General features: G+C 37.8%; 1 protein-coding gene across 3 annotated transcripts in view; it reads right to left on the reverse strand.

Annotated features, from left to right (window-relative positions):
• Window positions 1-1,161: 1,161 nt before the first annotated feature.
• Window positions 1,162-23,560, reverse strand: part of LOC128544237 (lysosomal acid phosphatase-like) — a 28,643-nt gene continuing 6,244 nt past the window's right edge. For 2 of the 3 annotated variants that reach the window (XM_053514295.1, XM_053514296.1), the window contains exons 3-12: window positions 21,230-21,325; window positions 20,927-21,013; window positions 18,957-19,106; window positions 18,654-18,752; window positions 18,130-18,219; window positions 17,104-17,236; window positions 15,400-15,488; window positions 10,849-10,955; window positions 9,661-9,839; window positions 1,162-3,239 (exon numbers count right to left, since the gene is read on the reverse strand). In XM_053514295.1, coding sequence (XP_053370270.1) covers window positions 2,848-3,239; window positions 9,661-9,839; window positions 10,849-10,955; window positions 15,400-15,488; window positions 17,104-17,236; window positions 18,130-18,219; window positions 18,654-18,752; window positions 18,957-19,106; window positions 20,927-21,013; window positions 21,230-21,325 — 1,422 coding nt within the window. In that variant the 3' untranslated portion in view covers window positions 1,162-2,847. The remainder of the gene's footprint in view (window positions 3,240-9,660; window positions 9,840-10,848; window positions 10,956-15,399; window positions 15,489-17,103; window positions 17,237-18,129; window positions 18,220-18,653; window positions 18,753-18,956; window positions 19,107-20,926; window positions 21,014-21,229; window positions 21,326-23,560) is intronic. The other variant, XM_053514297.1, reaches the window with a different exon arrangement.

Below are 23,560 nucleotides of genomic sequence, written 5' to 3' on the forward strand. Positions count from 1 at the left end.
GGCATCATTTTCGTTCACCATTAGTCATTATACAGCAAAATATTAATATATGGCACAAAATTACATTGTATTCATATTACATAATTCGTTAATAATAAGCATAAGTTAGGGTTCCAGTCCATTGCAGGGAACACACTACGAACAATTTTACTTCTGCTCATATCCTGCAAATTTCTTGTTCTTGTTTACATGAAATGAGAACAGCCGTATAAGCATTTAACTGCAAATCAAATCATATCTTTAGGAATGATACCATACATCTTGTAAATTAATAAAGTCACATTTCAATAATAATTTTAAGTAATTCAGTGGTATCAGTTCTTGTTTCAATGTATACTCAATTTCTAATATTAGTAATGTGAAATGTTTCTGTTACCAGGGTAATGCATGGAGGAAATGCTTTCCACATTGGTGGCACTGCATAGTTTTTTGCATGAAGGAATTTTGTTGAGCAAGTTTGTTTGGCATGTAGTGCATGACTGATTGTGTGTGCCCGTGTGTGTGTGTGTGTGTGTGTGTGCTTGTTTATTCAAATGCATCTTTTTTCATGAACTTTTAGAAAAGACAAATGCATAATTTTTGACATAATCTCCTTGCTTTTCAATGTACTGTACTTTGTCCATATGCCAACAAGATTTCCAACAAGACATTAAAAAATGAAAGCTGAGCTTCAAGCTACACATACATCACTGTGAGAAGTCAACATTCATTCTCATATACAGCTGCTTTCAGGGGACCAAAGAGTTAAAAGTCCAATAAAGCAAGATCAGGACTATAAAGAAAATGCTTTAACACTTAACTTGAAATATTTTTTGGTCAACAATTAAGAATATTTCCGTTCCAGACCCTGCCGTTTGCTCTCAGGCTAATAGTGATGAGTCTATGTCTTTTACCTTCCTTAGATTATTGGTCCAGTTTGCAGATATCCAAACACTTTCTCCATAGTCCGCACTACTATATATTAGTTTCTAATAAGTCACGGCACCAGGTATACCCTTAGCCCACAAAAAAATATATATTCCCAGCTGTTTTTTTCTTATATAGATTACAATTGGGGCATTCATTTTTGCTCACACCGCAGTTACAAATGAACTGATGTATCACATTTAAACCTGCACAGCAGTGACTGAGGAGACAGTAGCCTTGAATGGAAAGCACAGATGCAGCCAACAGATATTTTAATATAACCAGAGTGTGGATAGTTTTTGACTTACAAGAAAGCGATGCAAAATGAGTGTAAGAACTTTAAAACATCTTGCATCAAACATCAGTATTGTCAGTATAAGTGTATAAACATATTTCCTTCAATTGATCAATCAAATTGTACAATTCGAGTCTCACATATGCTGTAGTAAAATAGCAATACATTAACATTGCCAGGTTTTATTAGTGTCATCTGCATAATGCAATTGCACAACTGCAACATCATTGTTCAAAAAATAAAACTGATTCACATTATCCATATCAGAAAACATAAACTCTGAAACTTTTGAGGGATCACTGGCCGAAGTTGTGTTCAACCTTTTTGGTTCTTGACACATCTTCCCCATTCCAAATTTAGCGTGAGTTTAGCCACAAATCTTTTGGCAGGATTACCAGAAATGTTTCACTAATATTTGTCAATGTATGCTTGTGTACTTGCTTCATCAACCACCAAGAATGGATATCTTGAACTTGGTCTTTACTTGGTCTTTTAGAACATTGTATACTGTATTAGCAAACAATTTTTGCAATATTGATAGAAGCCTATGTTCCAATACAAGCTCTATCCTGATCTGGTTGGTTACATTTCTTTTGCTAATACTCAGCTCATGTTCTCTACAGACTGATTAATGCTCTCTTTACCCAGCTTGTTCGTAAAGGTGGACAGCCATGTCTTAGTAGGTTGATTTCACTTATGGTGAAGGTTAAATTTCAGGCAGATATCCAAATAATGCAAAAATGTTATTACAGTTGATTTAAAACATCCCTACAGTTTGACGCATGTGCAGTATGCTGTTATAACTTCCGGTTTGTAATCTGGCACATCAACACATCAACATCTGGTTGTAATCAACACATCATTTTAGTTTCGTTTAGAGCACAGGTTAAGCTGCAGGCAAATACCTACGGCAAAATTCTTTTTTCGTTCTATTCAGCCAGTTTTGTGCGATGCTGTGACAAAATTTGTCTGGACAGACATACAGATAGACATATGGACATACAGACAGAAAATTTTCTGAGACTGGTTTCGGTCCTCCAATGTATCAAATGTTAAGATATTATTAAAAGATTTTTTTATTTATTTGAATATGCTTGTAAAATGACATATGAGATCTGTTTACATAGAATAATGTGAATCAGTAATTAATAATGTAAATAATGTAATAATGTGAATGTTACATGGCATTATTAGACCGAAAATTATTATAAACAGGAGTTTGCTGTAATTGTAAATATGACTAACATTCTAACATGCAAAAATCCAATTTTTGTTTTTGCAGCATTTTCATACTTTTTAACTGTTGCAAGATGTTTTTATAATGATAAAAATCTTGAATTATACCAAAGTTAGAAAAAAAACAAGTACAGAAAATTTAACAGAAATATGCTATAGAATAACATTTGGCATTTAACCATGATGCTGTCAGACTTTTTATCTTTTTTTTTTTACACAGCATGTGCTTTATGAGTCCTTGTAATTGTTCCGCTTTATTTTGACATTCAGACATTATTCCCCTATATGTAAGACACAATCACATAAAAATATCTTATGCCTACTTCAGGTGGTAAAAATAAAGGAAGGAAGGAAGGAAGAAAGGAAGGGAAGGAAGGAAATGTATTGGTATTTCAGGTAAAATAAAAAAATTAAACTCGGACACTTTTAATGTAGGCTTCTGCGTCTGCAATGGTTTTAAAACTCATACATTTCTTGTTATATTTGATAATCACATGAGCTTGCATGCCACAGCGAGTCAACGCCCGAAACTGGGCTTTCACTCGAGCAAAATATTGCCGGTTCTGCAGAGTCTCCGCTGACAGATCCGGAAAGAAGATAACTCGTGGATTCACGTATCTCACATCTTCATTTCTCCTGGCCACATTCAATGTCTTCTGCTGCTTTTTGTAATTAAACCACGTAATAATGACCGTTCTGGGCCTTTGAATTAGGCGAATGGAGTAAGCAGAGGAGGACATATTCACAGGGACCTCATGTGTCCAATTATCCAAAAAGCTACACAGTAGCTTTGTCTCATTGTCTAAAAGCAAGAAAATAATAATTTTAGTCTATTTTTTTCAGAGGATCCTCTCACAAGACATCAAAATCCATGTGACCAACCAGCATGTCATAACCAGAAATCCATAACTAGTTATTATTCTTGTAAGATTTTAACTCCTTACAAAAAGTAAACACCAAACAATACATCAATACCTCAGAAAATTTTCTGGTTCCAACAATCATGCCACATTTTAAGTAGCAGCGATCACATATTACTCAATTCTAATGATTTTATCTGAATATTAATTAAAGAGGCTGACCCGTCTCTACATGATTTGGATTTTCTTGACAATTGTTAGGAAATTGGACTACTGGGGGCCGTTCTTCGTACGTCGCTAACTCAGTTAGCTGGATTTGATTGTTGTGGATTTGTCCTGATCTTGGATTGTTTTATTCTTCGATGCGCTTCTAGCATTTGTTGTCATAGCAACATATCCGTAAGCTTGAACCTGCTCGGGAGCAGGTTTATTTCATGTAAACAGGATTTCGCCTGCGCTCCTGGCGGGTTATGATTGGTTGAAATGACGAGGTCACATCTGATTGGTTAAAGAGCACGACTGACTCAAATGGGAAAAGAAAAGTATATGCCCCCTGCCATGGTCCCCCCCACACACACACATAATCGCTATCAAATATTATATATGAACATAAATTCATAGGTTTATTATTATCAAATATGATATTACTATTATAATAAACCCTAGGTACGAGACAGCCGTCAAGACCATTAATACAAATTCTTGTATAATGTTTTTTTGTAACACATTTATTTTTCAGCGGTTTGTCATAAAAATATGCAAATAAATATTTATGTATATTAAAAGTAAATATTTTATAATGATAAAGTTAAAGGAGAAGGAGAAATTCTGGAGTGAGTTAGATGAAGTGATGCAGAGCATCCCCAGGGGTGAAAGAGTGGTGATTGGTGCAGACTTCAATGGACATGTTGGGGAAGGGAACAGAGGTGATAAAAATGTGATGGGCAGGTTTGGCCTTCAGGACAGGAATGTAGAAGGACAGATGGTGGTGGACTTTGCAAAGAGGATGGAAATGGCAGTGGTAAATACTTTCTTCCAGAAGAGGCAGGAACATAGGGTGACATATAAGAGTGGAGGCAGAAGCACTCAGGTCGACTACATCTTGTGTCGACGTTGTAACCTGAAAGAGATCAGTGACTGCAAAGTGTTGGTAGGGGAGAGTGTAGCCAGACAACACAGAATGGTGGTGTGTAAAATAACCCTGGTGGTGAGGAAGGCGAAGAGGACAAAGGCAGAGCAGAGGACAAAGTGGTGGAAGCTGAGAAAGGAAGAATGTTGTGAAGTCTTTAGGGAGGAGTTGAGACAGGCTATGGGTGGTCAGGAGTTTTCAGTTGACTGGACAACTACAGCCAATGTGATCAGGGAGACAGGTAGGAGGGTACTTGGTGTATCATCAGGTAAGGGGAAAGTGGACAAGGAGACTTGGTGGTGGAATGAGAAAGTCCAGGAGTGTATACAGGGAAAGAGGCTAGCTAAGAAAAAGTGGGACACTGAGAGGACTGAAGAGAGTAGACAGGAGTATAGGGAGATGCAGAGTAAGGTGAAGGTAGAGGTGGCAAAGGCCAAACAAAGAGCATATGAGGACTTGTATGCTAGGCTAGACAGTAAGGAGGGAGAGTGGGATCTGTACAGGTTGGCAAGGCAGAGAGATAGAGATGGGAAGGATGTGCAGCAGGTTAGAGTGATTAAAGATAGAGATGGAAATGTACTGACAGATGCCAGGAGGGTGATGGGAAGATGGAAGGAGTACTTTAAGGAGTTGATGAATGAGGAAAACGAAAGAGAACAAAGTTGTGGAACAGGAAGTAGCAAATATTAGTAGAAGTGAGGTGAGAAGGGTGTTGAAGAGGATGAAGAGTGGAAAGGCTGTTGGTCCTGATGACATACCTGTGGAGGTATGGAAGTGCTTAGGAGAGGTGGCAGTAGAGTTTTTGACAAGTTTGTTTAACAAGATCTTGGAGAGTGAGAGGATTCCAGAGGAATGGAGGAGAAGTGTATTGGTGCCAATTTTTAAGAACAAGGGAGATGTGCAAAGCTGTGGCAATTATAGAGGTATAAAGCTAATGAGCCAGACAATGAAGCTGTGGGAGAGAGTAGTGGAAGCTAGGTTAAGGGCAGAGGTGAGCATTTGTGAGCAGCAATATGGTTTTATGCCTAGAAAGAGTACATCAGATGCAGTATTTGCTTTGAGGATGCTGGCGGAGAAGTACAGAGAAGGTAACAGGGAGTTGCATCGTGTCTTTTTAGATTTAGAGAAAGCGTATGACAGGGTGCCAAGAGAGGAGCTGTGGTATTGTATGAGGAAGTCTGGAGTGGCAGAAAAGTATGTTAGAGTGGTGCAGGACATGTATGAGAGCTGTAAGACAGTGGTAAGATGTGCTGTAGGTGTGACAGAAGAGTTTAAGGTGGAGGTGGGTCTGCATCAAGGATCGGCTCTAAGCCCCTTTTTGTTTGCTCTGGTGATGGACAGGATGACAGATGAGGTAAGACAGGAGTCCCCATGGACTATGATGTTTGCAGATGACATTGTGCTCTGTAGCGAGAGCAAGGAACAGGTGGAGGAAAATTTGGAGAGGTGGAGGTATGCTCTGGAAAGCAGAGGAATGAAGGTTAGCCGCAGCAAGACGGAATACATGTGTGTAAATGAGAGGGACCCAGGAGTATCGGTGAGGCTACAGGGAGCAGAGGTAAAGAAGGTGCAGGATTTTAAGTACTTGGGGTCAACGGTCCAGAGCAACGGAGAGTGTGGAAAGGAGGTGAAGAGGCGGGTACAGGCAGGTTGGAATGGGTGGAGAAAAGTGTCAGGTGTGTTGTGCGATAAAAGAGTATCAGCGAGAATGAAAGGAAAGGTGTACAGGACAGTGGTGAGACCAGCGATGCTCTATGGCTTAGAGACAATGGCGCTGAAGAAAAGACAGGAGGCAGAGTTGGAGGTAGCAGAGCTAAAGATGTTGAGGTTCTCTTTAGGAGTGACAAGGATGGATAGGATTAAGAATGAGTTCATCAGAGGGACAACCCACGTTAGATGTTTTGGAGATAAAGTCAGAGAGGCCAGATTGAGGTGGTTTGGACATGTTCAGAGGAGAGATTGTGAATATATTGGCAGAAGGATGCTGAGGTTGGAACTTCCAGGCAGGAGGTCTAGAGGAAGACCAAAGAGGAGATTTATGGATGCAGTGAGAGAGGACATGAAGTTAGTTGGTGTGAGAGAAGAGGATGCAGAGGATAGGGTTAGATGGAGGCAGATGATTGGCTGTGGCGACCCCTGAAAGGGAACAGCCGAAAGACAAAGAAGAAGATTTTATAATGATAAATTGGACGAAACTAATTTTATTATAAAATAAACAATATAAAAGTATACATGTTGTATTTAAAAAAAAAAAATAGTTCTTTTTTTCATATACAACATATTTATTTTCATATTGCTTATTTTATTTTATTGTCTCATGTAATTTGTAAACCATTAACCTATGAATATTTATGTTCTAATATAATATTTGATAGCGATTATGTAGGGGGGGGTGCAATCCATGGCAGGGGGGCATTTCAGCGCATAACACGTGTTACAAAAAAAAAGTTGAGCCGCTCTTTTTCCATTTCTTCAACCAATCGGAGGGCTTGTGATCAGTGTTTCTACTGTCGATGAATATCGCCTTTTAAACCAACGCACGAGCGCGCAATAATCCTAGACAACTCAATCCAGCTCTACTAATCATCAACAACAGATGAGCTTGAAGAACCGACTTAGCCAGATCGTAATTAGCACGATGAGCTCATCTTAGATGTGTCAATTCATCTCGAATGTGTCAAGCGACGTACGAAGAACGGACCCCAGATTAAGTACTGGTCGGAAGGTTATGTCAGGGAGGTTTTTCTTGACACCTTCGCCCTTGGCTTGCCCATCAAGGACATTCTGATCATTTTGATTTATACATATTTCCTTCCACATTTCAAATTCATTTACCTACTTTTTTATTCTTTAAAGCTGTTTTGTGACGATGACCATTGTTAAAAGCGTTATATAGATACAAGTGTATTTAATTGAATTGAATTAAATTATGAGTTCAAATACCAGCACTGCAAAGCCGGGAAATGTTTACCAGCTTTTTTTGAGTTTCTGATTTTAGAAAAGCAAAAAAAAAATTAAATCAGTAAAAATGTTATGATTTTTTTTGTTTTGTTTTGACATGGACTGTCGGGGATCACCCCTAGACTCGGTGTTTGTGTACTTTTGTGTTTCTTTGAACTCAGTTTCCCAGGATGCACCTCGGTCAGGTGATGGGAGCGCTCACCTGAACCGAGGCAACTCATTAGTTTTCTTATAAGTAGCCATTTGTTTGGTTGCTCGTGGTCATGCATTGGTTGTGTGAAGGGGGCATTTGTTTTGTGGAGCTGTGTCTTAAGTTTGCACTGTTTTGTTAAATTTAAAGTTAGCCAGTCTCTTAGTATGTTTGTCTCCCCTGTTTAGTTACTGTTGCAGTCTGTTTAGTCTCTAGTCTGTTTCGTACCTAGTCTCTGTGTACCTAGTCTGTTCGTGCTTAGTCTGTTTCGGTCCTTGTCTGTTTAAGCTCTTGCCCTGTTTTGTTTTCTATTTGTTTTTGTTTAATTTTTAAAAGACTTTTACGTCCTCACCTCTGCCCACAGCCGACACTAATCATGACATGGACAAAAGGGAACTGACCTTATTCCATAATCAGACTACTTTTTAGCATCTTAGGAATAAAGGAATAGGTGATTTTTGTGAATCAAAGTATGTGCAAAGTAGGTACAAATATTATTTTGCATTTTTATTGTGGGCAACGAAATGTTTCCACATTCAAAAAAATTTTTCCTGTGTGATTTTTGCCTCATGCACCAAACTTTTTAATGTGGAAATACCCAAATCAATACTTCTGGCACCAACAACCATATCACTGTCAGAGATGCCACATATGCCCCCATAAACAAAATAATTTAAGCACTGTGCTGCTGCGATGTGATTGTTAGATAATTGCATGAAACAAAGGGTATTGTGCATATATAAACACAAGTGAAACTGGTCTCTGAATTACAGAGAAAGTTAATGGCGAAATCATGAAACCAACTGCGAAATAAAAGATCACAATTTTCATATCTAAATAAAATGCATGCACCAAGAATGATCCATGGTTTCCTAGCCCAATTGGTTGGATAATTGATAGGACCTGCTACTAGGAGTACATGTAAAATTGTATGTGACTGGCTATTACAGGCCCTTAATACCTGATGACTGCATTGCACAGGAATTGGTTGGAACGATAGCAATCAGCATTATGACAATGTGGCTGTAACCAGTAACCTATCCATTTTGGCAACACAACAAACACCACAGTAATCAGCAAAAGAACAAAGACCCAGACAACCACCACAACAATCACATCAACACCAACACAAAAAAGAGTAAAAACAATTATTTATTTTATTATATACTCAGCCAAAAAAGAAACGCCCCTTTTTCAGGACTGTGTATTTCAATAATATTGTAAAAATCCAAATAACTTTACAGATCTTCATTGTAAAGTGTTTAAACAATGTTTTTCATGCATGTTCAATTAACCATAATCAATTAATTATCATGCACCTGTGGAATGGTCGTTAAGACCTTAACAGCTTACAAAAAGTAGGCATTTAAGGTCACAGTTCTAAAAACGCAGGACACTAAAGAGACTTGTCTACCGACTGTGAAAAACACCCAAAGAAAGATGCCCAGGGTCCCTGCTCATGTGCGTGGACATGCATTAGGCATGCTGCAGGGAGGCATGAGGACTGCTGATGTGGCTAGGGCGATAAATCGCCATGCCCACACTGTGAGACACCTAAGACGGCGCTACAGGGAGACAGGAAGGACAGCTGATCATCCTCGCAGTGGAAGACCACGTGTAACAACACCTGCACAGGATCGGTACATCCGAATATCACACCTGCGTGACAGGTACAGGATGGCCACAACAACTGCCCGAGTCACACCAGGAACACACAATCCCTCCATCAGTGCTCAGACTGTCCGCAATAGGCAGTCCATGAGGAGGAGATGCACTGTAGTACTTCAAGCAGCTGGTGGCCACACCAGATACTGACTGGTACTTTTGATTTTGAGCCTCCTTTCATTCAGGGACACATTGTGAAACATTTTTAGTTTATGTCTTATCATGGTGTTGACTCTTTTAGTGTTCATACAAATATTTACACATTAAGTTTACTGAAAGTAAAAACAGTTGAAAGTCAGAGGACGTTTCTTTTTTTGCTGAGTGTATATTTGGTAGTAAATGTAATAATACTATGGTAGTGTCCATTTTAATAATATGAATAATATAGAATGTGTGTGAAATTTGTTTTGGTTTATACCTTTATCACTTTCATGTGGCTTGATCTGGCACTCCTCGTCCCAATCTTTTGGAATCACTGAACGTGTGAGTTCAATGAACTCCTGCAGGGGGCATTGATGGGCACATCCGGGTAAAGTTAAATTGTATAGCTTGGCCACAGAGCTTTCATTATGATAAAACATTTTCACAGAGAATGATCTGTGAGAAGAGACCAGAGAGCATAAAAAACAATAATTAAAACGTATTAGACGTACAGTAGTACTTTACCTGCACATGTAGCATGCACTGTATAAGTAAATAAAAATAGAAATGTGTGCTCTTGTATAATGATGTCCTGCAGGGGGCAATAAATTGTTCAATTAAGTGCATGTGTAAGCTGCTATACATTCACCAGCCACTTTAACATAAGTACCTGTAAACCTGATCTTTTATGCAGTCAATGAATCTGTCAATTATATACAGTAGCATCAGTGCCATGTATACAATCATGCAATTACAGAGGTTGTATGAAACAGAATGATATGAAAGACCAATAAATGCATTGCGTGGTAGTCCAGTGGGCAGAAAATTCTGATGTCAAAGTCACTAAGATTGTTACGTGGTGCGGTATGGAGAGCCGCACCACGAGATGTAATATGAGTTATAAGAGTCCTAACGCAGGGCTTTAGATGGAATCAGTGAAATAGGACGTTGTGGAAGTGCTTGTAATACGCACAAAAAAAAAAGACCTTCCCGTTTGGAGATAGCGTGAGATTATTAATTATGAGAACTTAAAATGAAACAAATGAAAACCAATAACACAAAATAAACAGAGTTCCGCCGTCTACGTAAGAATGGACGGGGCTCTGGAAAACAAAACAAAAACTATATCCTCTCGGGGCGTTCGCCCTTACCGAGGATTTACCGCGGCGTTGCCTGGCAGCCATGTGCATAAATGGCCGCGTCTTTGCCTGTTCAGAACTCCACATGGTAGCAGCCTGCGGATTTGTCCGTTCTGAACAGTTTAAGAGCGGCTCTGCCTTTCACACGAGTCGCATCGTTACAAAGATCACTGGTTTTAAGTGAAAATTAGCTGAAACTTTTATTTAACTTGAATTTGAATAATTTTGCATTGTACTGCTGTACATTATGGCTGATTGGATAGTTGCATGAATGAAAAGGTGTACACAGAAGGTGTGTGTGTGTGTGTATTGAAAGTTTGCATCACCCATCAGGATCCTGGTGAAGTTCGAATATGTGGCAGGAAGCAAATGGTGGCGCTAATCCATTAGACACATTAAGTGCCTCTTGAAGTGCTAGAATGGTTGTGTCATGCTGCAGAAGAAATCGAGACACAACCAAAAATACTGTCATAGTGTATATAGCTGTGAACTTGTTTACAACCTTAGGATGTTCTTAGCAAGTACAGGTGCATCTCAGTAAATTTGAATATCATCAAAAAAAAGTTGATTTATTTCAGTAATTCAATTCAAAAAGTGAAACTAATATATTATATATGGTACAGTAGATTCATTACATACAAGAGTGATGTATTTTAAGTGTTTATTTATTTTTTATTAATATGGCTCACAGCTAATGAAACCCCAAAATTCAGGAACTCAGAAAATTAGAATATTACTTTAAATTTAAATCAAATTCAAATTGTATTCGTCACATACACAGTATGATATGAAGTGAAATGCTTATACGACTGGTGATGGCCTCATGATTTTAAAAAGAAAGTTTTAGTGTGAAATAAGAGAAGTAAGAGAATTTACAAATTAGAAATAATAGAAATATGGAAATAAACTTAGATGTAAAGGACTTTTAAATTTACATAATGTACAAGCAAAAAAATCATAATAATGAAAATTAAATAGTAAAATAAAAAATAAAAATATTGTTTGTCCTTTTAGTCCTTATCCCAGTTAAGACATCTCTGACATTGTCTCTCATTCGAGTGGATTGACACAGGGGGCGCTATAGAGCCTATTATGGGGTGGGACGTGTTTTGACAGGCTCTCGCTGAACAATAACATTTAATATGTTAAAATCTTTTTTTTTTTATTTCTAGTTCATTTCATTAATTGGTCAGTAATACGTAGTCATAACTTCGTGACAAGTTTAGTAGTTTTTTTTGGTGTCGGGTATGGCTGCGAGCTTGAAAAAAAACAAATTCAGCGGATCATCGAGCACTAGGCCCAGCACACCCTCGGCCCTCAGCCCCGTTAGTGAGCTGAGCTCAAGCCGTGCCGCTACTTTATCCACCTCAAAATTGGAAAAAATGGACGTCGAAGACCTCAAATTCTTATATCCCTCAAGAGTGACAATATAACTGTTATTAAGGAAGAATTGAGAAGTGCACTGACCGAAGAACTGAACTCCATTAAGGGTGAGACGCTCAAGGTCGAAATCACCAGTGGCGTTGCGACAACCCGCGCAGAGATGGACCAGATTAAGTCTTCTGTGAGGGACATGGAGGGCGGACTGTCTACATGGTCGGATGAAGTGGTCTCAATGCAAACTACTATAACGAGCCTGCAGGCAGAAATGACCAAACCGAAAGCCTGGTATGATGACATGGATGGGAAAATGGGGAGATGTAACATTCGAATCCTAGGCGTTCCGGAAGAACCGGGGTCAAGCTCCACCGCGTCTGTCTCTAAATTACTGACCGAAGTTCTACAGGTGGACAAGGACCTACTTATTGACAATTCGTATAGAAGTTCTGGGCCCAAGAAGCAAGGAGGGAAACCGCGCACCATTGTCGCCAAGTTACACTACCATCAGGACTGTATGGAGGTACTGCGCTGTGCTCGGTCCCGAGGTCCACTTCGCTTTAACGGGGAGCAAATAGCTATATTTCCCAATTACACTCCGAGTGTGGCCAAGGCTCGTGCGGCATTTACCGTTGCCAAGGCTCGTGCGGCCAGCTCTTACGAGGACAGGATGGTGTGCGCTTTGGCATTTTGTATCCTGCGCGACTCCGTATCACCTATAAGGGCGAGGACAAGATGTTCACAGATCCGGATAAAGCCATGCACTATGTTAAGCATAGTGTTATTACTTCTGCAGAAGCCAGTCCTTAACTCCTAAAGGACGTTCATATTTCGTTTAGTTGGCAGATGGACGGTAAACACAGTACTGACCGGGGTAAACTACAGTGGTTTATTACAAGTTAGTGTAATTATGTTGAAGTTTCCGTTTTAGTACAAAGTTAACGCTTCATAACCATAATAAGGATGATGTTGACTAGTTAATGTTTAGACCTGTTTATATATTTTATTGTTACAAGCTTATAAGATGGTTCAGTGACAGCCTGATTTTGGCTCAGTAGGATCCAGATAAGCACAGTGTGTGGACTTGTTGGTGTGGGTTGGGTTAATCACCTGGTTTTAATGGGTGATTGGGTTAGGGTTCAGGCCAGTCAGCAGTACTTTTTTTAAAAATCTCTTTTTCTCTCTCTCTCTTTCTTTCTTTTTTCCTGGCTCTATTCTATTTTCTGTAAATCTGCAGCTTCACTATTGCTATTAACTTTTCATGACAAAAACAGGTGTTTCTTTTAGACAGACTAATGGATGTTTGATCAATTTTGTTAGTTGGAATGTTAAATCCCTTAACCATCCTGTAAAGAGGAAAAAAGTCCTCATTCATTTGCAACACTTCAAAGCTGATATTGCTTTTTTTAAGAGACCCATTTACGCACATGTGACCAATCTAAATTAAGGGAGGGGTGGATCGGACAAGTATATCACTCCAACTTCCGCTCAAAGGCGAGGGGGGCTGCTATCCTGATTAATAAAAACTTACCATTTGTAGCAACTACTGTAGATGCAGATACTGCTGGCCGCTATATTATTGTAGCTGGGCATCTATATGGGCTCCCACTTATTCTAGCCAATGTGTATGCGCCCAATTGGGATGATGAAGGTCTGTCTCGGATCCCAAATATGACAACCCACCACCTTATCATAGGAGGTGATATAAATTGCGTTCTTTCCACTGTGTTAGATCGCAGTTCCCCCAAAAAAACGCCTAAATCCAAATCAGCAAAAGTAATACAAAGTTTCCTGGAGGCTTATGGATTGGCAGATGTTTGGCGTTTTCGAAATCCTACTACAAGAAAATACTCATTTTATTCTCCAGTACATTATACTTTTTTAACCATAGATTATTTTCTTATAGATAAAAGGCTTCTGCCTCTTGTAACAGATTCGGATTATAAAGCCATAGTGATATCAGACCACTCTCCACTGACTCTGTCAATCCATATCCCCAGTGCAGGACCTAACTATCGTCCTTGAAGATTTAACTCCTCACTTCTGTCAGATAAGAAGTTTGTGAGTTTTATGAGTTCAGTGATAGAGTTTTTTTTAAATGTCAATCAAACTTCAGGTATGTCATCTTCTACAGTTTGGGAATCCTTAAAGGCATATCTAAGGGGGCAGATTATTTCTTTTTGTGCAAAACAAAATAAGGAGACCAGGGAACAATTTACAAAATTAGCAGATACAGTAAGATAAAGAAATTGGATTCAATATGCAGTGGGTCACCTACACCAACCATACTCAAACAACGCTTATTATTACAAGCGGAATATAATTTAATTTCGACAAAACAAGCTGAATATTTGGTTTTAAAATCACGCTCCTCATTTTATGAGCATGGGGAAAAAACGGGTAGACTGTTAGCCAATCTGTTGCGGCAGCGTTTATATAAGCTATAAGCTATAAAGGGATCGACTCAGAAATTTTATGATACCTGGCAACCATTTATAAGCCATTATGAAAATATAGATGCAAATCAATTAAATCTGTAATAAAAGATTGCTTTTTTAGTCTTTGTTTCTAATACTTCCTTCGCTTCCTTTTTTGTTTGATGAGCAATTTATTTATTTATTTCCCTTTTTCTTTTTCTGCTGACTGGCTTTTTGTTTGTTTGTTTGTTTGTTTGTTTGTTGTTTTTTTTTGTGGGGTGGGGGAGGGGTACAGTTAGAAAAAAATAGTGTACAACGTATGTATGTATATGTAACTTGTTAATATTTCCAATAAAAAAGACTTTGATAAAAAAAAGAGTGGATTGACACAAAAAATGCGATAGTTGTAACCCATATCCTGGATTCATCTGTGCCTGGTGGCTCCTGAAGCACTGACTCCAGCTGCAGACCACTCCTTGTGAATCGCCCCCAAATTCTTGAATGGGCTTCATTTCATGATCTTCTCAAGGCTGCGGAAGTATTACCCTCCAGGTTCAGGGTGTCAATGATCCTCTTCTGGACAACGGTCAGAAAAAGTCAGCAATCTTCCCCATGATTGTGTAGCCTACTGAACCAAACTGAGAGAACACTTAAAGCCAAGGAAACCTTTGCAGGTGGCGTTAATAAGCTGATTAGAGTGTGACACCATTGGAGTGTGTCTTCAGTAGTCAATTCTTTCACAATTTTCTTAATTTCTGATATGCTGACTTCTGGGTTTTTATTAGCTGTAAGCCATAAACATAATAATAAAAATAAATAGTTGAGTTTCACTTTTGAATTGAATTACTGAAATAAATAAAATATTTGATGATATTTCAATTTATTGAGATGTACCTATATATGGGTATTTTCCAAATTGTTTGCCAATATAATAAATATTGATCAGAACCCCAGTGAATAATTTTTCCCTGTACACTGAAAGTTCAGACTCCTGTAATAACACTGCTACAACTGTATGGATAAGTCTTGGAAATACATTAATAGTCTTGGAAATAAAAAGAAAACAGCAATGTTGTAACTCACTGCAGAATACATGATCATCTTCAGCTGCTGAGGTGAGTTTAAAGTAGCTGCAGCCGTTAGGTTCTTAATAATTCGATCCAGCAAGACACCTAAGAGATAGGGGACTAAATGAATGGCAATTTTCCTAAATATTTACTGTGATGTAATTTGTCAAAAGACTTAAAAGATTTTTTTTGACACTTAATAATTATTTTATATTCCACAGTTCAAACAAGGAACCACAAAGTTACATACATTTATTTTGTTCATTTTCACAACCTAGCCAAAGTACTGTATGTAGCTCAGTTGGCTATGACCAATCATCCCACACATCTGTGGTAACCTATATCACCACATTATTTAAATTTTCACGGCGCAAAGTCACATGGTCAATTAATTTTTTTTTCAACTCAACTGTTTTTGTTAGAAGCTAGCTTTGTAGCTTAAATACAGCAGTTTACTACCACACTTCAGATTTTCAATGCAGATCCACACAAATGCAGCAACACAGGCTCCAAAGACTATCCAAAACAAAGGTGTGGAAATGTACACATCAGGGGAAATAAATTAAAAAATCCAACAATTTGAAGACACCCTAGAACACTGACAAGAACTGTCCATCAGTAAGAAATTTAAAGTATAAGACACCAACACATAGTCTTCTAAAATCTGGGCATTCATCAAATCTAAATGACAGAGAAACAAGACACTCAGAAGGTACCAGGAACCAAATGGCAACTTTAAAAGGGAAAGCAGAGGAAACCATATGCATCACCCATATTATAAAATATATTACACATATAGACCAGTATGGGAGGGTGGCAAAAAAAGACCAAACAGAAAACAAAAAACCTAACAAATAAATAAATAAATTACACCCCACCACCACCAGCACTACTACCAAAAGAGTTTTTAGTGGCACATTACATAAATCTCAGCCTACTATAAATTGTGGTGGTGAAAACTGCATGGATTATTAAACTGCTGATTAGGCTACTTGGTGTTCCCAAATTGCCCATAGTGTGTGAGTGAGTGTTTGTGTGCTCCCTGCGCTGTATTGGCACCCATTCCAGGGTGTACCGCACCTCGTGCTCTAAGTCTCTTAGGATAAGCTCCAGGCCCCCCTATATATCCAGGGAGACTTACAGTAGGGCATGAGGCGGGGTACACACTGGACAGGGTGCCAATCCATCATAGGGCACACACATACACCACTCATTCACATACTACAGGCAATTTGAAAACTGCAATTAGACCAATCTGCAGGTCTTTGGACTGTGGGAGGCAACCAGAGTACCCGGAGGAAACCCACCAAGCACAGGGAGAACATGCAAACTCCATGCACACAGAAAAGGGAATCGAACCTTTCCAGGAATCGAACCCAGACCCTGGAGGTGCAAGGCGACAGTGCTAACCACTACACCACCTCCCTTTCTTACTGTGATTTTTAATTTAAATAGCCCTAATATTCTTCCACACCTTGTTGATTGTATGTCGTTGTATAATCTATGAACTGGCTATGAATCAACTTCCCTTAGGGTCTGTCTGTCTGTATGTCTGTCTATCTATCTAGCTCTATGTGGTGTAAAAAAAAAAAAATACATCAAAAAGCTGTAGGGCCAGTTTAAATTGCATAGATGCATTTTTAAATATTAAAATCTTTATATATTTAAATTATTTAAATCTTTAAAATTGTTTTATTATGAAAAAATGTGCAGGTCTGACCTCCCTGTAGCTTGCATTTCTCCTCCCTTTTATAGATGCCAAAAAAGATCTCGTAGGAAAAGTCATTCAGCACCTTCAATTTCTTCATCACCTCTGGAGTCACCCAGCGTGGAAGGGATAGATTATTATGCTCCTGTGTGTGAGTGCAAAAAAGCAGGAGAAAAAGAGAGAGAAAGATCAGGAACTGTATTTACAAGGCTTTTCAGAATTCTCTCAGAGAACTCCTATCTTAGCTTAAAAAGTCGTAGCTAGGAGTCCTAGACTAGTCCTTTGTTAAATGCCTATACTTGACTATAAACATTACATTTGTTGTTCCTGGTAAAAAGCTGAACTTTCTATTGTATCATATCACACATTTTGTTATTTTATGACTTTTGCATTCAGTACATTCAACTCAGTATGTAACATTTTACATTTTTTAAACATTATTTTTCCAAACAAACAAATATTTAATGTTATAGATAAAGAATTATGTCAGTAAAGAAAGCCTCATAAAATGTAAATAATTTGCATGCAAACATAAGTGTGACAATCAAAATATCCAAATAACATAGCAAATGGTACAAATTGTACTTTTCTTAAGCAAATGTTCAATGTGTTCAGTTAATTACTGTGTATGGCTTATAATGTTATACTGTTTTTTATGTAAAAACATTAAATTCTATTATGTTTATGGCATCTTTACTTTGTGGCATTTCTTTAATAATGAGTTTTTTTTTAAGATGCTTTATTCTACATACCTCACAATACATATTTACTAATCTAAATTTAAAATAATGCATCACTCATTTAAATGGTACAAACCTTCTCAGCTATTTAAGCTTGTGGAAGAGTGTTTGTAAATGTTGCTTCTTTAAATCATTAAATAATGCAACAAAAAGATAAATGATATGACAAATCTAGGACAAAACAAAACCAAATTAACAGGAAATTTGGCATTGACTCTACTTCTCTAACTTTACAAGTTTAGGAGCTTTTATAGAATTAACTTCAGCAGAAATGTCCACTTCTCTCACAGTACCTCACCTCAGCGGAAAGTGTGTCGTAGACTTTCCACACTGTCTTAAGAGAAAGTGAATCCAGCCCAGTTTTATTCCGCAGCGTCTTCAGGAAATCCTACTCAATAAAAAGAACAGTATTAGGTACATAGCAAAACTTGCTATCAATAATAAGTCTCTTTCACACTTCACACAAAGAGCACCTATTATGCAGTAATTTTTCACTCTTCAATTAAATTCTTCATTCAAAACATCTAGAAACCCTCCATGATCACCTGTGCACTCCAGTTTAGCTCACTAACCAGATTATTGTATGCTTCATGCTTTGTATTCTCATGTTATTTTATGCCTTTATTTTCTGGATCACTACCTGTGCATATTCAAATAGTTTTACGGACCTCTCCTTTGTCTCACACTTCTTTCATGATATTGGGAACTTTCTCGACTCTCTGGCTTTGGCCCTCGCCTGTCCTCTCCTCTCCGATTAACCATCCTGCCTGTTTTAGCAAGTATTGTTTTAAGCAGGTAATAGAAAGAGAGATTCAGACCCACTTTGTTTTCTTCGTTCTTCTTCTGGTAAATTTCTGAATTTTCTGTCTCATTCATAAGCTGTTCGTAGCGTGGGCAGTTTGCCATAGGAAAGGACAGTAGCTATGGAAAAAAAGTCACACAGACATTGGTCATCAACAACTGTCAGTTTGCATTAAATATAACCTGGGCATTATTGTAGTTGTATATATTAAGGAAAAAAAAAAAAATTACTTTTCTTTAACTTCTCACATTTTTTTCTTAACCTAGGTATTGGTAAGATTTGTGCTGTGTACTGAGTGTATGGGAGAAGATGCATATTCCTACCTTCTCCTCATCCAGGGGGACTGTGTGTATTGGTATAGGCCGCCAGTGCAAATCTGGATGAATCATCCTTGGGTCATTGTGATAAAGACCAGCAAGATTTGAGGCAGCACTCATAATAGTGCGATCATAATCCGAACTTCGTACAGCAATCTGTGCCACAGGAATTAAATTGAGAATGGTAATTAGCACCTACTGTATAGTAAATCCTGATTTTAAAGTAAGGTAGTACAGTTATGGAACAGAGTCTTGGTACCAGATTTTGGAAAGCACCAGAATAAATCAGTACCAGTAATCTTGCGGAGCAAGGCAGTTTTCAGACTAACTGGTGCAGGTAAACACCACCTGGAATATTAATACCTTATATTTACTAGGAAAATAGTCTAAAAATAGGTAGACACTGGTTGACATACATTAAGGTGTGATTGTAAGCATACTTAAAAAGCTATAGATTTCTTCATACAGACAGTTGCTATTGCAAAACTACATATAAAGATTTTTGGCTAAAAACATAAATACTGTTGTCTATCCAGTAAATAAACCAGAGAGAACATGTGCATGATCTGTGTATGTGAATGCATAAGTGTGTACAGTATGTGTGTTGTCCTTTTTGCCCAGGTTGGCAAGTCAGCTAGTAAGAAACGACAGACACTTCAAGCAATTCTGCCATTGTTTTTAAACTACCAGTTGTCACGCATTGCCCTAGTGCCTTTTTTCTGTGCTTCCATATTCCACTGTGATTCAACACGCCTGACTCTATTTATGCAATTAAGAATGTGAATTTATTGGCCTTGATTCAACACTTCGTCTTATGATAACGACACTGGTTTTGGATTGCTGGATTTCTGCATGGCTGATTTCATGGCTAATTAATTGGCTTTGATCTCCTGCTTTGTTTCTCATTAACTAAACTGATCACTTCTCTTGGACTTCTGCGCACACTGTAAAAAAATCCAACTAGATAAATATTAAATTAATTGATATTTCATTGTTGGCCCAAGTTCATATTACAGTGGTATTTGTTGAGACAACAGGTAAAATTGTGTTTTTGAAAACTTTGGAGACAGACTGAATAAACAAAAAAAAAACTCAAGTTGAGCCAGCAATTCATCTTTCTGAGATCACATGATTTTATAAAACATACCACATCGCACTTTCCCAAACATTATCCATTGTAGAGAGAAGAAAAAAAGGGGTGGGGTTGTTGTTCTGGCGTGCTCCAGCCACAATACATCTGCACTGAGGGCACAAAGTAGTGATTTGACTTCAAAATAAAAGCTGTTTATAGCTGACTCATAAGAAACAGGCTGGATCTCTGTGGTTTTATTCTTCCATAGACAACTGTTTAAATATGAAATAGTGATGGGAAGTTTGAATCATTTAGTGACTCGGTTCTTTGAATCTTGTTCATTAAAATGAATGGATCTTTTTTTGAATCATTTAGTTCATTTCATTCTTTTGATCAGAAAATAAATAAAATGTTGCATTTCCATAAAAAAAGACCCCCAATACGTCTACATGCACAAATTTTGGCTATAGTTCCAGTAATTAAAATATTACAATATTACATAGCGTCTATGGGAGTCACATGACAAAAAAACTAACAACTCGGGACTTGAAGACTCATTAAGGAGAACCGTTCAATTCTGTTTCCTGTATACTGCACTGCATAGCATCTATGGGAGTCACGTGACAAATGAACAAATGACTCAGAGTAGAAGAGTCATTGAGAAAGAATCGCTCAATCCTGATTCCTGTACATAACCTACAGTACAGAGGTCTCGCGATGATATGCGCATGCGCACCCAGTAGAAAATGAACAAATCGTTCATGAACGACCCATCACTAATATGAAAGTGTGTGAAGTTGAGAGCGTGTGGCATGAGAGCGTGTGAAAATGAGTGATTGCGTGAGTCTCACGCTCAGTGCGTGAGAGTTGGCAGCTGTGGTTAATTTTATTCATTACCACAGACCTCAAAACGAGAATAGCTTTCACTCAGGAAACCTGTGTAGCGTTTCCTCAGTAACTGGCCCAGGTAAAAGTGCTGCTTCATTCCTTCCTATACAGTCACACAAGACAAACAGGCTCTCAGCTAAGGCTGCAACACAATAACTACACGGGTGATTATAATACACAATGACTTTATCATAATGATTTTTGCAATAGGTCTAAACAATGTACAAAATAATGTTATAATACTACAATAAACATTTGTTACAGATAATTTTGTATGTATTTATGCGGAATTGTACAGTGCGTGTTTGTGTGTTTGTACCAGAGAAAGCTGTCCAAACCCCTGTGGCCATGCGCTCTCATTGTGAGGGTCATTTGGATAGGCGTTGACTGGGGAACGGTCTCCATGGCGAAATAACTAAAAGAACAAGGACAGAGGTAGTTAAACACCTAATAGGATAAAATTTACAGTACATCTTGAAAGATTTTATTATTCCTTTAGTAATCTTTTACTGCAGTCCTATCCAAATGTATTAGAATGACCCTACCAATACTTCAGTTTTTGTTATACTTACTGCAATAAGGAATTTGGGTTTTGAGATCAAAAGGATTTAAAATAATAGATCAGAATTTCAGCTTTTATTTTCCAATATTTACATCTAGTTGTGTTGAACAACTAAGAACGTGACACCTTTAATGGTAGACCACACCATTTTAAGGTAAGCAAAACTACTGAAATGGTTTAATTTGGTTGCTTATTCTTTTTGTGCAATAACTGCTGCCCCACTGATATCACTGAACTGGTATTCATCTTTTGTGACGCTTTTCTGAGTTTCTACTTCAATTTCTTTCACCTGTTGTTAGTTTTGGAGGGTTTGTAATTTTAGTCTCCTCTTCAGATGATGAAATGCATGTTCAAGTGGGTTGTGGTCTGGTAGTTTACTCAGAATACCTACTGCATGATAAAGTTCTTCCCAGTTATATCCATTTCTCTTTAAACTGTCAGGTAAAATGAGTTTGAAAGGAGTCCGGAAATAATTATCAGTTTGTCTATCTTCAAAGTACAGTCAGCACACTCTTTCTTTTGCGCACAATGGTTTTCCTTCCCGCTTTGCTCAGTAATGCAAATACAGTTGCATTCAGTAATAAGAAATGATTTGTTTCCTTAACAGCAGCAACATTATTTTAATTTTTTTTTTTAACTAATAACAACCTAGTTAATAAGAATAATTCCATATTATATGCAGTGAATTTGCTTTACAACAATCACTATTTAGTATAAAGGTCCTTATTTTTCAAGCTTGCTGGAACCTACTGAGCCCTTAAGTGGACATGTGTGGAAAAAATCCACCTTGGAAAAAAAATTAGAGGTAAAAAAAAAATCTACATTAAAAAGAAATGTGAAGGTAAAAATATCTGGCCTAACAGGAATCATCACTCACTCATCACCTACAGTATACCACTTGATCCTGTATTCAGGGTCACGGGGGTCCTGGAGCCTACCACAAAAGACTTAGGGCACAAGGTGGGGTACACCCTGGACAGGGTGTCAATCCATCACTGGGCACACACACACACACACACACACACAATAAGGGCAATTTAAGAACGCCAATTAGCCTAATCTGCATTTCTTTGGACTGTGGGAGGAAACACACCAAGCACAGGGAGAACATGCAAACTACCATGCATATACAGTGGTGTTCAAAATAATAGCAGTGTGTTGAAAAAAGTAAGTAAAGCTTCATATCCATATAATAACTTTTAATTTAAATCACATAAATGCAGTGGACACCCTGCACATTCTATTCTGAATCACAACATGAAAAATGTGCTGAATGTATTATTAGTTTAATGTAAGTGAAGAAAAACAAATATTAGTCCGTTCAAAATAATAGCAGTGTGGAGTTCAATTAGAGAGGTAAATTATTCTGTAAAAAACAGGTGTCAAATAAATTCCCCTTATTTAAGGATGAATACAGAAAAGGTTGTCCTGTGCAAAAAGTATTTTTTCAATTCAATTTTATTTATATAGCGCTTTTAACAATGGTCATTGTCCCAAAGCAGCTTCACAAAAAAAAAAAAAAAAAAAAAATGGGTTGTCCAGACACTGTTCAGAACAACAGCGTACTTTGATTCAAAAGTTGATTAGAGATGGGAAAACATACAAAGAAGTGCAGAAAAAGATAGGCTGCTCTGCTAAAAGGATACCAAATCATTTTAAGCTTAAAAGTGGAGACCACAACCAGAAAGACGTGGAAGAAAACTGAAAACTACTATTCAAATGAATCGAAGAATAACAAAATTGACTCAAAGAACATCTAAAGTTACCTGTTAGTACTGTTACTATTAGAAGACAGCTATGTGAAGTCAAACTATCAGCAAGAAGCCCCCGCAAAGTCCCATTGTTGAAAAAAAGACGTGCTGAAGAGGTTACAGTTTGCCAAAGAACACATTGAATGGCCTAAAGAGAAATGGTGCAATATTTTGTGAACTGATTGTTCTTTTTGGGTCTAGAGAGAAATGTTGCAATATTTTGTGGACTGCTTGTTCTTTTTAAGTCTAGAGAGAAATGTTGCAATATTTTGTGGACTGCTTGTTCTTTTTAAGTCTAGAGAGAAATGTTGCAATATTTTGTGGACTGATTGTTCTT

This window comes from Clarias gariepinus, chromosome 16 (assembly GCF_024256425.1).
Source record: "Clarias gariepinus isolate MV-2021 ecotype Netherlands chromosome 16, CGAR_prim_01v2, whole genome shotgun sequence".
NCBI classification, from domain to species: domain Eukaryota; kingdom Metazoa; phylum Chordata; class Actinopteri; order Siluriformes; family Clariidae; genus Clarias; species Clarias gariepinus.